At 37.7% G+C, this 16313-nt stretch overlaps 1 protein-coding gene across 1 annotated transcript in view; it reads right to left on the minus strand.

Annotated features, from left to right (window-relative positions):
- The window catches only part of LOC142413966 (neural-cadherin-like), a 71985-nt gene that overhangs the window by 12787 nt on the left and 42885 nt on the right, over nt 1-16313 (minus strand). The window contains exons 18-28 of the mRNA XM_075510741.1: nt 14406-16020; nt 12537-12630; nt 11162-11343; nt 10720-10949; nt 7241-7518; nt 6152-6366; nt 5019-5146; nt 4279-4406; nt 1935-2058; nt 1192-1372; nt 128-294 (exon numbers count right to left, since the gene is read on the minus strand). Coding sequence (XP_075366856.1) covers nt 128-294; nt 1192-1372; nt 1935-2058; nt 4279-4406; nt 5019-5146; nt 6152-6366; nt 7241-7518; nt 10720-10949; nt 11162-11343; nt 12537-12630; nt 14406-16020 — 3342 coding nt within the window. The remainder of the gene's footprint in view (nt 1-127; nt 295-1191; nt 1373-1934; nt 2059-4278; nt 4407-5018; nt 5147-6151; nt 6367-7240; nt 7519-10719; nt 10950-11161; nt 11344-12536; nt 12631-14405; nt 16021-16313) is intronic.

Raw genomic sequence — 16313 nt, forward strand, 5'->3', positions numbered from 1 at the left:
AAGTTTCTGTGCTTAGCATAAGGTTTTGGGTTCTATTTCCAACTCCTAAGCTAATGTTTCTCTGGGCTAACTATTCACTGGCATTGATTTAACTGTATGCTATTACTGTCTGGGATGCCTTGCTCACCTGTAGGGTGATGTGTTCATCCTTATTTCGAGACAACATGCTTGTGATGACACTGTCAGGCTGCCGTGTCCTAATCATGGCTTCAAACAGCGTCCTACGGGCAGGCACACTGACGGGAAGCTGATAGCGAATGTAACTTCCTGGCCCAAATGTATATTCTTTGGCAACTAAAAAGACAGGATAAAGACCTTTAAACTATTTTGTAGGGAGAGGGAAATATTATTGTTTTCATTATTTTCATAGTAAGAGTTGAAAGTAAAAGAAAAAAATTGCAATGCACGGCATGGATCCATGAGACAAAGGAACAGGTCCCAAAAGACAAGTTATCTATTTCCACAACTTCCCCAGTCACTCTCCCACTTCCTCTTCCTCTGTAAAGAGGTGATCTCCCTCCTGACTTGATCCTGTTAATGCTTCTCCTTACAATGCAACCACAGGATGACAGCAGGAAAGCAGAAGCTCTGACCAAGACAAAAGAAGAGACTGCAAACAAAATATTAAGTACCACAACCAATTTTTACAACCTGCTATTTTATAGTTGTCTTTTTGCTGCAAACTTTGGCTCCGTGAGGGCTAAGGAAAAGATCCTACTATACTGAAAGCACAGATCCTTAAACCAACAGAGTCTCTTCCAGACACCAACAGAGCAGTAATTTCTAATTCCAGTTGTGTAGTTCTAATTCTGCACAGTAAGTGGTACTGGCATACTCACATTTAAGTTTTAGGTTATTAGATATTTCTGAAAGTGTCAACAGATGCAAATTCAAAAAATTGTGATGAGAACAAATAATTTTGTTCACAATGCTCTTGTCATGCATTCTCCATTATACAGTTATTGCACAAACACCCTCAGGACTAAAGAAATTATCTGATACTGAGAAAGTAATTTCTCAAAGGGAATTAGAAAAGAAATTTTTAAAAATCACAGGCAACTACACTGAAACATGGCTTTACGCAACGTAAACATCAGAAACCTCAGCAATCACTACCTGCAAACGTTTTAAGTTTTCTGTATTGTAAAATTTACCAGCCCATCAGTAATGTAACGGAAAAACAAAGTTCACCTTTATCACATCGATAGCCATAGTAACCCGGCAAACAATGACAAGCAAATGAGCCCCAGTCTCCGAGACACCTCCCGTGAGTACCACAGGAAGAAGACCCCATGGTCTCACAGCTCCCATCCGTCAGTGTGCAGCCAGGGAAGCTATTCAGGGACTCTGCAGGAGACTGAAGGTCATATACCTTCAAGAGAAAATTGTATGACAACGAAATATTAGTTAAGAAACACTTATACTTCATTCTTAAACAGAAATAGCTATACCACACAACAGTCTGTTTTTCATCTGCATTGCTTAAGATGCTAAGTTTGCTTTTTGACATTCAGATTTCAACTTATTTTATCAAGACCATATTTTGCCTTTGAATAAACTCAACTTACTATGAAAGCAAAAACCCTCTAATATTTCCTAACAAAGCAGACAGCTGGCATAAATATACCATTATACAATTGCCATTCAGAAGTTCCCTGAATGCGCAAAGATGCTTGGAAGACAACTGCATGAAGTAAGGGATAAACAAAGGCACAGTTTCTGGCTCACAAATACATCTGTTTGTAATTGAGAAATAACTTTTGAAGGTAGTTATTCTGACAGAAAAATCCAGAATTTTCTTGCATTTTACACTGATGCATATAGGCATTGAATAGATTAATGGAAGCAAAAGTTTCAGGTGTAATACAAATCTCCCCAAAATATAATAAAGAATTTTATTTCTTTGCTACAGCAAAATGTTACACTTCTCTTACCTGAGTATCCAAGATGAAATTGCGCAAACAACCAGAAAAGTGTTTGTGTAGCAATTGTGGGTAGGAATATGGTAACGATTCTTTTACACCACCCAGCTGCAGAACATGGTTCACATTCAAATACCTTTAAAAATTATAGGAATAATAAAAATAGATGTGAATTTACCTTCAAACATAGGCATTATATAAAAGACAGATAAATAAAAACCTACACTGCATTTCCAAATAATAGAGGCTTCATAAAATAACAAAAGAATGCCCCTATTTTATCTACTTCTTTCTCTGAAGTATGGTCAGTCAGTGAGAAGAAGCCGGCCCTTTAAAATAAAGGGTAATTTATTTTTTAAACATGACAATGAAGTCTATTGGGAGTTTAACTGTGGGACACTACTACAATTCAGGTATGTTCGTGTTCAAGTCAGGAACAGCTGTGATATTCTAGACACCACAATCTTCTTCAAGTGCTTCTGTGCGTGCACATTCACCCTATACTGTAGGAATGCTATGACAAGAACTGTTTCGTGTATGGTAAAGGCCAGAAACCTAAAAGTTGAGTCAATGTAGTCTAAAAGGTACAGTACACATGTCCAGGCTCTGCAATGTCTCCCAATCATCTCTCTGAGCCAAAGAATGCCACATATTTTAGTCCTCACAGAGTTTCTTTTTCCCTGAGTTATCAACTCAATTTTTTGTTTTCCTTTCTTCTTATATTTTTCCCTTTTTTGTGTGCTCCTTTCATGAACAGGAGGGCTCCATGTATCCGCTGACAAGGCTTAATCCCAATGGTAATCAGCACGCTTGCTCACACAATCTATTCCATGGCTCAAGTATCTTTATTAGTACAAAGGTTTCCCTAAAATATAACCTGAATATTTCTCACTGTAACTTAAGGGCCTGTACCGAAGAGATTGTCTAAGTCCTCTTTGCAGTATGCTTTTATACACACTGAGACTTATCATCTCTCTCCTCAGTTTTCCCTTCTTTCAGTTAAGTGACCTCAATTCCTTCATTCTTGATAGGTCTTATTCTCAAGGCAAGCTGAGTACAGCCATTGCTCTTCTCTGGACTATACCCAGTTGGTACACATCTATCCTGCACTGCAGTGCACAAACTGGACCCAGGACTCCAGCTGAGGCCCAACAGTGCTAACCAGAGTGGAAGAATTATCTTCCATATCTTGGAGATCTACACATGTTGAGGTACTACTGTGTAGTGCTTGCCTTTTTCATGTTATTGTGGCATTGCTGACTCACTTTCTGACTATCATCCATATCTTTTACTGATACTTAGCAGTTGTTCCCTTCTCTGTATTTGTGAGGCTGGTTATTTCTGCCTACATGCAGTACTTGGCCCTTTGTTGTAGTGGAAAAATACAGTATATTTCCAGGTCCCATTTTCAGTTTGCTGGGATAATTTTTAATTCCAAGACTTGCCCTCCAACATACCAGTCATTTCTCCCAGCTTGGTGTCATCAGCCAAGGCAATAAGCATCAGTCCAAAGGACTGAAGTATACTGAATCAAAACCCTTGGAGAATGCAGCTGAACACGTCCTTCTGCTTTGAATGTAATAATCGCTTTTTGGATAAGATTTTCCAACTTTTTCAGTTTTAACTGAGGATAAGGGCTGACCCAACAGCACAAGCAACTTACACCACCAGAGTCATTATCGCACTTTGGCTGTATTACTTTGCTGGAAGACAAATACAGGTGGATTGTATGTCTCAATACGAGATGCTGCAGCCCACAGTCAGGCACACCAGCACCAGCCTCCTTTACTCAGCAGTTTACACAAGCACACCAGGCTGTGAAGTGAACAGCTGAGGTATGGATACATGTGCACTTCCTCTGACTCTGCTATAAAGGCAGTAACCTTGAATCAACTGGAGACCCTGATGTGTTAGTCTGCCTTAATACTTTTGCCAAAGGTTGTCAGTAGGAGTCCTCAGGCTTATACCAATCAGATAGTAAGATTGGTTGAGGATCCAGAGTTATTGCCATTAAAGTCAACTGGCCTGATTTTGTGAGGTTTTCAAGAACAGTGACTTGATAAATAAAGTGAGAGAAATCCTGTGGGTAAGGGATGGTACACAGTACCCACAAAAGCTCCGGTATTAGCCACATAGTGTTCTGGGGTTGTCATTTAGTGTTGCAACACTACTTGGAGTAAGACTGGTTCCTTAAAATTTGTTTAGTGCTTTAAGGTCCAGACTTGGCCCAGAAGGTCTTAGAGAAAAGCAAATGCTTTTACGCTCCTTGTCATTAATAACTTTGCTTCAATTTGATAGATAAAATGTTCAAAGGCCTTAGAATAAACTGTCTTTCAGTGAATCTCCAGAAATGTACCTTGCTCTTCGTGGAACAGACCCAAAGACTTCACAATTTGTACGATCTTCAGTGGACAGCCATTTGCCTACTCCTTCTATCTCTGAAACAACAGCTGCACTGCAACGATCCAAAGTGAATCGAACATCCTACAGCAAAACATAGGATTATTGAATTAAGAATTTCTGTAAAATTCAATAAACAAGTTATATCAAATTTTCATCTTTACCTTTTTGCATACCATCAAGCAAAAAGGGCTGGGTTTTTTTCCTGCTCTGTTTTCCATCTTGCAATAAACAGTAAAGCCAAAATGGAACCATTTAACAAAGGTGGCACTGAACTCTGCATTTAATTTATGCTTCTGAGTAGTTTAACTACTTTCACAAAAACTGTAACTGCATTTGCAAATAAGTAATTATCTGCTTTTTGTGCATAGGTAATTGATTTCAGTGTCCAAATGTGTACACGGAATGTGCAAATTACAACTAAGCCTTTACGCACATTCCACATGTGTTGCAGAGCTGAAAAAACAGGAAAAAGATTCCTCTGATCCCAGAATACGGATTACAACATAGGTAAATTTGGAATTGACAATGCTGTCTTCCCAAAATTCGTACTATTCATCAAATCTACAAGCACAGTTAGAATAATACATGTAATTACCCAGCCTGTTTTTTCTACCCTCCAGTTTCTGCACAAGCAAATGCTATTGGAAATACAAATATCCTGATGTGGGGAAAAAAAAAAATCCAGTAACTGACCTGACCATTGGTTCTGACTTCTAGTTGATGCCATTTTTTGTCTGCTACATTCAGGTGACTTGGAAACTGCAGCACCACTAAACCTGAGCCGTGGCTCATCTTCAGCACAGGAATACCACCCGAGAGTTCTAATACAACATGAAAAGAAATTACATTCAGCTACAAGAATCGTTCCATTTTAGATATTTTAGCAGTTAGTGAATGTACTGATTTAATGGTTATTGCTAGTCACATAAAGTGGGGTTCACTACAGAAATAACTAGAATTATATTCTATTACTTCTATTATGCAGAAATGCTCATTGAATATAGCATTTATTTTTATACTTTCAGATTGTGCCACTTCTTTGTCAAAGCACTGGAACTAATTCCTGATAAGCAATCTGCAATTTTATAATGCTCTAAAACAATTAATACATGCAGGTTTTACTCCCTCCCATCTTCTACTCAGATTTACAAGTAACTGCAAAAGAAAGCAAAAAAGAGGTTAATGATTAACAATATCCAACAACCTTACCTTTCAATTATTTAGGAAAATATAAAATACCAACTATACTGTGCATCTTGTATATTAATTCACAAAAAATAAACAGTAGTAACTTTTTAAATATGTGTCAGCATAAAGTAATGAGTTCTACTTGTATATAAATTTTCCTGCAGTGGCACACTGGGGCTGGATTCATCCATCAAATCACTGCCTGTTTAAAAAAAAGTGCAAAAATGCCCCAAGACTGAAAGCAGTTTAAGTGGATTTCTTTTCTCACCAAACTAGATAAGAATGACATGCAACTAAGACTGCATTAATCATGTAATACCTATCTTCAAAGTACCTAAATTCCTTTATAGCACTACAGTTTTCCTAGGGGGATTATTTTTTTATATATATCAATCTGTCTATTTTGCTTTCCCCTTGATTTCTACAACTCTGCGATGGACCTAAAGCCATAGGTGTAGGCTACAAAAATAGACATCAAAGAAGAAAGACCTATTAGGAAATGTTTCAAAATATTTTCAAACCAGAAAATAAATTCTCTTCAGACGGAAAGACAGAATCCATATTTAACTACAACACTGTTCACAGGCAACCCATTCCCAAAAGACATTTAATTTTTTCACACATTTTTGCAGAAGTACCTATTGCAATGAAGTTTTCTGTACTCCCAGGTTCTGGATTTGATAAAGGACCACTGTATAGTAAAAGTCCATCTGGAACCACAGTAATAAACTCTAGAGAGAGTGAGCTTTCAAAACAAGGCCTGATGGGACGAAACCATGCATAACCATTTCCATGGAAACTGTGCTTAGTCTGCTGGCAGTCTGGTCCATGAAACGAAGCAGGACAAAGACATCTGAAAGAGCATAAACACAAAAAACAGTCAAAATTCCGCAATGTTCAACTTCTTTTTGGTTTTACATGCAAAAAATGTAGCACTTAAATCACAGTAAAAAAACAGCAGTGAAACAATAAAGATTTTAGCAGAGTCTCAGGGGTGCTTTGCAATTATTAAAACACTTCAAGAGTACAAAGCATATTTATCCACTATACTATCTCCGTCAAAAAAAAAGTATTTTTGAGCTCATGTTTTTGAGAACAATGAATTATTTCACTAAATAAACAACTTAGAACACCAAACATCAATTGGTCAATTTATTACAGAGAAAACTCAGGGAGGTTAATTCCTAGCTAGAATAAACCAGTATAATTTCACTTAAGGAATACTGGTGCATGCCAGGCGATGCTTGCTATAATACAGCAAGTTTCCTATCTGATGTTTTCCAAACTCCTTATTACCCACCGTTTAAACTACATTTCACTCCCCCTACATCCCTGCTTCTACCACTGATATTCACCTTTATTATTACTCTTCTGGAAAAGAAAAATTAAAAAAAAAAAACAGAGCACACTTCCCGTTCCTTCATACTGAATTTGGTGCTCTTAAAAAACGACACGTTAATTATGCTACTGTTTTTTCCCCAGGGTTTTCTTTCCTACTCACACACTATTTCCACCACTTTCAGGACTACAGCACCATTACTGGGCTGTTAGTAAAGACTCTGTTGTCATTAGATCTACACTCCAGTGCACTCGGAGAGGGGGGGTGTTTCTCTTTCAGCCAGAAGTACCTTTATGATTTTTTTAGACCTGTATCTTGTAAGCTCCACTCGACACTTTAAAAATAGAAGGAAAAAAAGTAAGGGAATCTGCAGTACAAGTTTCCTCACCTGTAACCATTCAAAGTGTCAATACACGTCCCACCATTGAGACAAGGGCTTCGGGGGTAGGAGGAACAAGACTGATGAACTCGGTCCCTAGCTGAACAGGTGCAGACCGCATTGATCTTGGTTGTTACTGAGACAAACGACACGCTTCCCGTATCCATCACTGTTGGGATGTCACTCTCGGTGAGGTAGTTCGTACAACCGTTGCCTTCACTACAATTTGCACTTCTACATTCATCTACATCGATCTGGGAAATGTTCAGTTGTAAAGCTGACTGGATCTAAGAGAAAATAAAGTTTAACACATCACCAGTCTCTTCCTAATGAACGCTTTTACTTACTTCTTAATTTCTGAAAAATCTAAGCCATCATAGACTTAATGGAATCCTTTAGTTTCTTGAGTATTAAATAGTAACATTCCTGACTACACAGGCAAGCAAAATGATTCGACAAATACAGGAAAATTCTAAAAAAATTTACAGCAGCATTTCCTAAAAACATAAATCATTGACATGATTGACTGTGAACATGTTAAATCTGTACCGGCCTACTAACATTACTTCCAAGGACCAAAGCTCCGACAGCAGTGACACTCCACCCTACAAGCTGTGTCTGCGTCACACTTCTCTGCACCCTGATAGCAACAGGCATGTTTTAGCTCAAGCCAGGATAAAAATTCTTCCTCGTGAGTTATACCCAGACACTATTTCTTACATTCTCTCGCACATAAGGATACAGACACAGGAAAATGCAGGGCTGAGCTGCATTCAATAATAATGTCCACAGACAGTAGCCTGACAAGATTGCTTTGTAGCAATTAGGATTCAGCCTACTGATTCATGCCCCATAAACTTACATTTAACGTCAAACTGTCTGAAACAAAATGCAGTCAACTCAGTGTACTGGATGCTATATTCTATCCTACATTAACCTTTGCTCGTTCATTGTTTTTATCATTAATTGGGGTTGTACCTGAAAGCCCAAATACCCAAATAAAGAGAAGAGCCTCACTGTATATATAGGTCTTGTAACGCAGTAATAGTGTCTCCGCAGTTTGCAACTCCTAATCCGAACCGACCAAAGAAGAACTAGCAGAAAGCGCAAAGAGGGGAAGCAAGCTGTTCACAAGGAGCCTGAGGACAGTAACAGGGCTGCCATTATTTCAGACCTTTTGTACTGCAGCCAGTAGCCTACACACTAGACTAAGTTATCACTAAGTTTGTTCCCTGGCACAACAGATTTCTTCCTTCTACTTGTTCAGGGATTTTGCACAGGTGCCTATAAAGCTTCAGAATTTGATTTGTATTTGGTGATTTGAATACATTAAAATGATGTGTATTTAGTGCCCAAACCTGAATACAAGAGACCTCACTACTCTCACAGTGGTATACACTGAGGTATACAAATGTAAAACAACATGAGATCAGGCTTAGACTCTCTTTATTTATAAATTTAATCGGTATTTTTTCAAATTATAAAATGTATGACATATATTTTTAAAATAAGCTTTGAAATTACCAAAACAAATACATAAATACTAAAGCGCTTCTTTTTTTTTTTTAACTCATGCAGTCATCTCAATTCACCACTGTAAGAACTTTGACCTTTATAATCAATTGCCAGTATATCCTCAAATATCATAACATGTATGGAAAAACATGTCCCCAAAGGCATAAAATATACTTTATAATGACATGACGCATCCTGTCAATGCAGTTTCGTGATAGATGTGCTGCCCACATCTATCACCATTAGTGGAGAGTCTATAATGCGCATTTAGACAGCTATGCAATACTGTTATAGAAAAACATAGCGTATATAAACAGCCTTGGCTCCTTTACAGTATTAGGATGGATTATTTTTCTGCTAAATAAAAACAGTTGTTGTAAAGCTATATCCCAAGGAGGTAATGCATACATATTATTTATTTAGCAACTGAATGAATAATTCCAGTGCTAATTACTTATTTTCTATATTTATAGTTAAACACATGGAGAAAAACTACTGGACAAATTCTCCAGTTATGATTGGTTTTCTGTAAACTATTGGCGATTACTCACTAGAGTGATTCATTAAATATTGAAAGGTGATATATAATTAATACAAACATTTTTTTATTAAAATATGTGAAGCAATCCCCTTGTTACCACTTTGATGAATTCACCTGCCATATATTATGGCACAGAATATTTGAAATCTATGCAATTTTCTATATTATTGTTGCAGTAATTCAATAAATATGCAAAAGAAGCAGTCGTTATGCTTCATGAATACTATCTGTCTCTGGTATTTCCTACTTGGTCACTCTGAAGAGTCTCATAATCCACACAACTATTTAAGATACAGTATGATGCAGGCAGGTGGTAAATTAAGATACTGCTGTTTGGTTCCCAGAATCAGGCAGACCCTACACACATATTCACACAAATGGCAAGTGCCGTTTTCTCTTCAGGAAAAATCCTCCATAAGATGTTCCACATATTAAACTCAAATATGCCCCCATAGCCACAAATGACATGTCAGGAAGTGCTGCCTTGTTCAGGGCAAGTTACAAGCCAAGCAGCGGCATCTTGCCTTTGTGCAAGGCAGCAGCTTTAGTGTCTATTCAGCAGCATCTGCAGGACTTCAAAGCAGCCAAAATCTGGAGGACTTCAGAAAATAAAAGTGGGGCCAGGACAGACTGTGCCTGGGTAACTGAGTTGGAGGGCATGCAGGATCTGGTAAGAGAGTAGGACAGTTAGGGAACATCAGGAAGTGGAAGAAAACATCTTACATTCAAAAACTGTTTTCCCCTTATAACAGTAAAAAAAGTTGGGGGAGGGTGTCACTTTGTACTTAAAGTTGTCCTTTGGTGAGTTAAATACAATCACAAAATGGGTTGTCTCCATCTCACTTATCTGTTGTAACTGTTCTTCTAATCTGCATATTCCTTCCAGCAGGATTTTTTCTATGGATTGTCATCTCTTTGTACAGTAGCATTTCCATCTGGGTGGCATCAAGCCTCTACTGTAAGTGTCTAACCACAAGCTGATGATTTGGGTATTTCCATCAGCATTTGGAATGTCCAAAAAGTCGTCATTTTCAACACATTCTCTGTACTACAGTACCACTTTAGCTTCTAGGGATTCTTCTGATTTCATATTCAAAAGTCTGATAGATCACACAATGAAACACTGACTGGAGAAAACACAGTTAACCGTACCATGATGGGAATGGAGAGACATCTTTCTGTAGCTAAAAAGTGGTTATATTTATTGAACCAGAAGTTAGTACAACCATATAATAATTGTATGTACGGACTAAGGAGAAGGGAGAAAGTTTGAATTAAGCACTTGCTTGACAAGTGTTTTTGTCCTGAGTGAAGCAAAAAAACCTTATCTGTAAATCTAGCATATTCTTTCACTAAGGTTTGGGATACATACCTTGCAAACTCAGTATTTGGGTGAATTACATTAGATGCATGATAACCCTAGAGAATATACCTCGTTTTTAAATGCTGCCATCTCAGCATGCAGTTTCTCAGGTCTGTAATATGCCGAGCCACCACGGACTGCAAATCTTACATCTGTCTGTTTTCCATCAATGTTCATCACACTGAAGACAATGATATCACTAAGCTTAGCAGGTAACATTTTTGCTAGTAATTCCTTGAACTTGTCATGTCTCGTTTTGCCATGTTCATCTCTCCTTATGAACTCCTCTGCTGTGACATCTGAGTTTGGGATTCAAAAACAGATAAACATGAAATACTGGGAGACCACAGCTTAATTTATCAATTTGTTTCTTATTTAACAAATGGAAACATACTGGAAAGTGCCCTACAGTGATAAGTAAATCAAGTATTGATATAACAATACCTACATCACATAATCATTCAGTTATAGAAGCAGCTGATCTAAACTCTCACCAGCAAATAAAACTAACCTGATAGACGCACAGTGGCCGAGTTTTGTATGGCTTCATTTTCCAGCTCTTTGACATGGATTTGTACTGTAGATATAACATCAGGACAAACTCCATCAGAAACTCTGACTTTTAAGTTGTATATTCCTTGAGTGTTATCCACCATCATCAAAGAACCAGTCCTCTGATTTAATCTGAAAGACCTAGACATAAACCTTCAATTAGGAAACCTCAATAAATCAAAATTGAGAACTAACTTTATACATTAATATAATTCAGAAGGCCTTAAATGTTTCTATGAAGGTTATAGGATCAAAACTTACGGGATTTAGCAACCAACCTCAGAAAAGCACCAGAAACACCTTAATTCAGAAATGAAAACCTGCAGAGCTTATAAAAAGACGTTTCTGCCACTCCCAGATCCCCAGACTTTCCCAATCCTGAATAAAAGCAGTGTGTAGTTGAACCATGGGGTTCCACATAGTCATCATGGGCAGGTCTATGAGATAAGTAATAGAAAGTGACAAAACCACACAAAGTCATTCCAGATGCTCATTTATCCATCTGGAACAGGATAAAGTCTGTATGAAATCTCTGATATCATCTTCATTTGCCACCTCAAAGGGACAGTAATCAGTAATTATGGAAATATTCCATGACCACCATTATGGAACAGTAACCTCCTAATATGGAAACAGGCCCAGGGGCTGCTGATGGACAGAAAGTCAGTCTTTAATTTTAGGCTACATAAAGCTTTTAAACTCTTATTCACAGCGGAGACAAAAATTCACATTCATTTTCACGTCCATCTTCTGTATTTCAGACAGCATACAATTATGCTATATGCCATCTCACTTTATGATATGAACAAATAATGTATAAGTAGGAAGTAAGGATCCAATTCAACATTTCAATTAACAGAAAAAACTCCACTAATCTAAGAATCATGGTTTTCACACACAATTGTAAATTTAGCCATCAATGGAGATCACCAGATTCCCTTCCACTTTTGATGAAATGATTCCATTCTGCCCTTTTAAATTTGGGATTTGTATTCCATCAACACTAACATTTGAGGGCAAGTATTAAATGCTCTGCATATTTTTAAATTAGATCCTATAGAATGCACATTTTTAAATAAATTAATGATGACATCTGACTAAAAATCAACATCATGGTGTGATCCTGCATTCTCTTGGAAAAAATATTTCATGCAGTAATTTCTTAATACATAGTTACCCAAGTAAAAAAGAAAAAGAGCATTCAGAAGGTAGATTCCTTAATACACTCAATAACCCTGGCTTTATGCACATCCTGAACACAGAGAAATACACGGTGAGTAAAATAATTACAGAAGCATAAATATTACTCATTTTGACACAAATACAATCCTCACTTGAGCAGTTTTCCTTCAGAGAGAAATGTTTTATTGTCCCAGTCATCTTGATCTGGTGCAAACACTTCCCCAAGCACTGTCGTCAACCATTTTCCTGTTGAGATAAATTATAATAAATCTGCATTTAATTTTTGCTTTTCAGTGCACTTTATATTCTGCCACATTCACTACTGCATTTATTATTTTCAGATTCCTGCTCAATTTGGTGATGGTTATGATCCAAGATTCTTAAAATAATGCATAGCCTGTCATATGATTTCTGCCAGTTCTGGAAAGGTGAGTACACTATGGATGTCACATGAAAGAAGAAAAGCTGAAAACAACACAAAACAACAACAGAATGATGCATAAATACAACTCTATATAAAATTCTCAAACAACAAAAAAAATCACCACATCAGGAGTTAATCCCCAAATGTTTCATTGCTACTCTACTATTTCAAACGGCACACCAGTGGAATCCAGCAAAAGAGGGAGAGCATCTTGTGGGGTGCAGCTGGGAGAGAAGGACGTGACTGAGAAAAGGAAATGGGCAAGAAGCCACCAAGCTGTGCCGTTCTTGGCCCTTTTTTCAGGCCCCTGCGGGCTGTCACAGAAGTGAAACATTCAAGCAGCTGTTCTAAAATAGCAAAAGGAGCAACTCCAGGGAAGCAGACCTTTGAATTCCACAGCCAAGATCCAGCAACATGGGAAATTTTTAAAGTTCAAATCTGGAGCAAATCCACGCTAGGAACTTCATTCTCTCATTTTTATGGTAGGATCTGGTCGCATCTTTTTCTAATCTAGGCGTACTGAATTCAGCAAAAATAACTTCTGTAGATTAATCTTCTCTAATATTTATCAGAAATTCTACCATTACAATGATAACTGAGATACAGCCAAGTCTATCTGGAATGGAGTATTTGGGGAAAGGCATAATAAACCATGCTTAATAAGGGCCACCAGGATTAGTTTAAGGTCAAGTTTTACAGGTAATTTCAGGAAAAAACACATTAATAGAAATTCAAGACAAATTTTAGAAAATATTATTAAACTGTTCATCCTCTGCTAAACCACTCTGATGAGAAAACATAAAGCATTCACTTAATGGATGCATTTGCTCTGCTCTCTCCCATTACAACATTAAACCTCATAGTACTGTGGCTGCAATCACAGAGCAGCTCTCCTGCTAGTATTTCTTGAACTAGGCACTGTGCCTCACTCAAGAACACATCCAGAACAGCACCTTTTTTTTTTTTTCAGTTCAAAGATTCAGTTCAGTTCTAGGAAGCAGTCACTTATTGCACCCCAAAAATTATTCTCTTCCTAAAAAAAGCACTGACCCAGCTTTCTCTTGGATCCTTTCTTGCCAGCAGAAAACCTCCCTCCTCAAGATTTCTATCCTGCTCAGCCATACAGTGGCTGCCACAGTGGAGGTGGGACTGGTCTATAATTCTGGGTAGGACTCATTTGTGACCATCTGTTTCTCTAAGTTGCTTCAGTTCTGCCATTCTCATCCCCAGATCTCTCAGCATCAGATACTTTCCAAATCTTGTGTGCACACACAAAAAACTTTTTGTCTGTGTAAGTGAAAACTACTCAATGGAAAATAGATTTTATTGGTTTATAAAAACACTGCTTTTTCTGCAAGTGCAATATATACTTGTTTGCAGCTAACAGTTTTTTGGTAGGTGATCTTTTACACACTAGGGTCTGAGCTTTGCAAATATACTTTACTCGTTCCACTTTATTTAGCAGTTTACAGAATTGGAGTTTCAGTTTCAAAATATGTAAACCATTTAAAAAAAAAATTAAGAACTGCAAGGCAGAAATTATGTGTAAAACTGTGCTATATTCATGAATCTGATATAATATCCTCATAGCACTTACCTTTGTAACTGTACACATAGACTTCCTTATGTCCAGATTCATGGCAGTTGTCATTTTCATCACCAATTGTTACAGTCAGGGTGTTTGTAGAGCTCATAGCTGGAATCCCGCTATCTGTTATAACTATTGGCAGATGAAACACCTTCTGCTTTTCTCTGTCAAAGGACCTCAAAGCAGTTACAGTTGCTGTGTTATTTCTGTTGTCAGTAAGAGAAAAATCCAAAGAATTCTGATAATCTGGTGGCAATGAAAATGTAAAGGGTGGCCCATTTTCTTCACTGTCTGGATCAAATGCATGAAGCAGTTTTGATGTATGGTTCATATACACTATTTCAGGCCTCAATATGTTCTCCCTAACTACAGGCAGGTATGGTGCCTCAAACCTTGGTGCATTGTCATTAACATCAAGCAAGTTAATCAAAACTGTAACGCTTCCAGTGCAGGCAGGTGTCCCTTGATCCGAAGCTTGTACGACTAAACTGTATTTTTGCATGACTTCACGATCTAGTGTATTTGCCACAATCACGTGACCATATTGGTCAACCGCAAACTGTCTCATAGGATCCGAATCTGACTTTATAGAATATATAATGTTTCCATTCAAACCAGAATCCTTGTCTGTAGCTCTCACTGTGGTTACTGTAGTACCTACAGGCATGTTTTCAAAGAAAGGGCTTGTCTGAATAAACTGAGAAAGGAAAACTGGCCTGTGGTCATTAGAGTCTTCAACTTCAATCAGGCACGCTGCAATACTAGAGAAATCAAGATCTTCCACTGTAAGAGTAAGATTAAACTGCCTTTCACGTGCATCCTCAAAATCCAATTTTTTTTTCAGTCGAATAGTGGCACATTGCCATTCTTTGTCATTCTCAATATAAAACTTCTGATCTGGGTCTCCCCCGATGATACTGAATATTAAGTCAGCATTTTCCCCAGCATCTGCATCTGTAGCACACACTTGCAGAACTTCTGAGTCGATAGCACTGTTTTCAGGAATTGTTGCCTGCCACATCTTTTTTGTGAATTTAGGTACGTGATCATTGACATCTGCAATCCAGATAGTGGCAGTGCCCGTTCCTGTTAGCCCTCCCCCATCTCTTGCTTCAACAGTAAGAAAATAATTTTCACTCCTTTCTCTGTCTAGCATTCCTCCTGCTACATGGATTGTGCCACTATTGGGACTGATATTAAACATGTCAGTACCGAACTCATTTTTTACATTCTCTGTTATCCTGTAAGTCAGGACAGCATTAAGACCTACATTTGGATCATCACGATCAACTGCACCCATTTCCATCACTAACGTGTCTGCAGGAGAATTTTCAAAGACACTCCCATTGCAATCATCAGGCATGCATGTGAACATGGGTGCATTGTCATTTATATCCCACACATTAATAATTACATCAGCAAATCCCGTAAGTCCTTCTCCACCTTCATCAGTAGCCAATACAACAAATCTCCACAGTGCTCTCTCTTCCCGATCCAGCACCTTCTGTGAGTAAATGCTGCCTGTTTTCTCATCTATTGTGAAAATATCAGCTGCACCATGCCCATGCAATGAGTATCTCAAATCTCCTTCATCCACATTACTGTCAGGATCATTTGCCATAACCTACAAAAGTTTTGAAAACAAAGACATAGAAATTATAAAATATGCAATGATTGCATTATATCCTATACGCTGCTAGTCTAAATGAGTCCAAGCAAAAGTATATGACATGCTACTATTATGTGCATGCCAGATGAATGGCAAATGAGAGGTGGCTGAAGGACAATTCCGAGTAGGTAAATATGCTTTGCACTACAATAACAATGTAGATATTCTAATACTAAAATAATATTTTATTTTTTCATAGCTGTAGAGGTAATTTAACTATGCTATTCTGATAGCTACTTTAAAATGTT

This window comes from Mycteria americana, chromosome 8 (assembly GCF_035582795.1).
Source record: "Mycteria americana isolate JAX WOST 10 ecotype Jacksonville Zoo and Gardens chromosome 8, USCA_MyAme_1.0, whole genome shotgun sequence".
NCBI lineage: Eukaryota > Metazoa > Chordata > Aves > Ciconiiformes > Ciconiidae > Mycteria > Mycteria americana.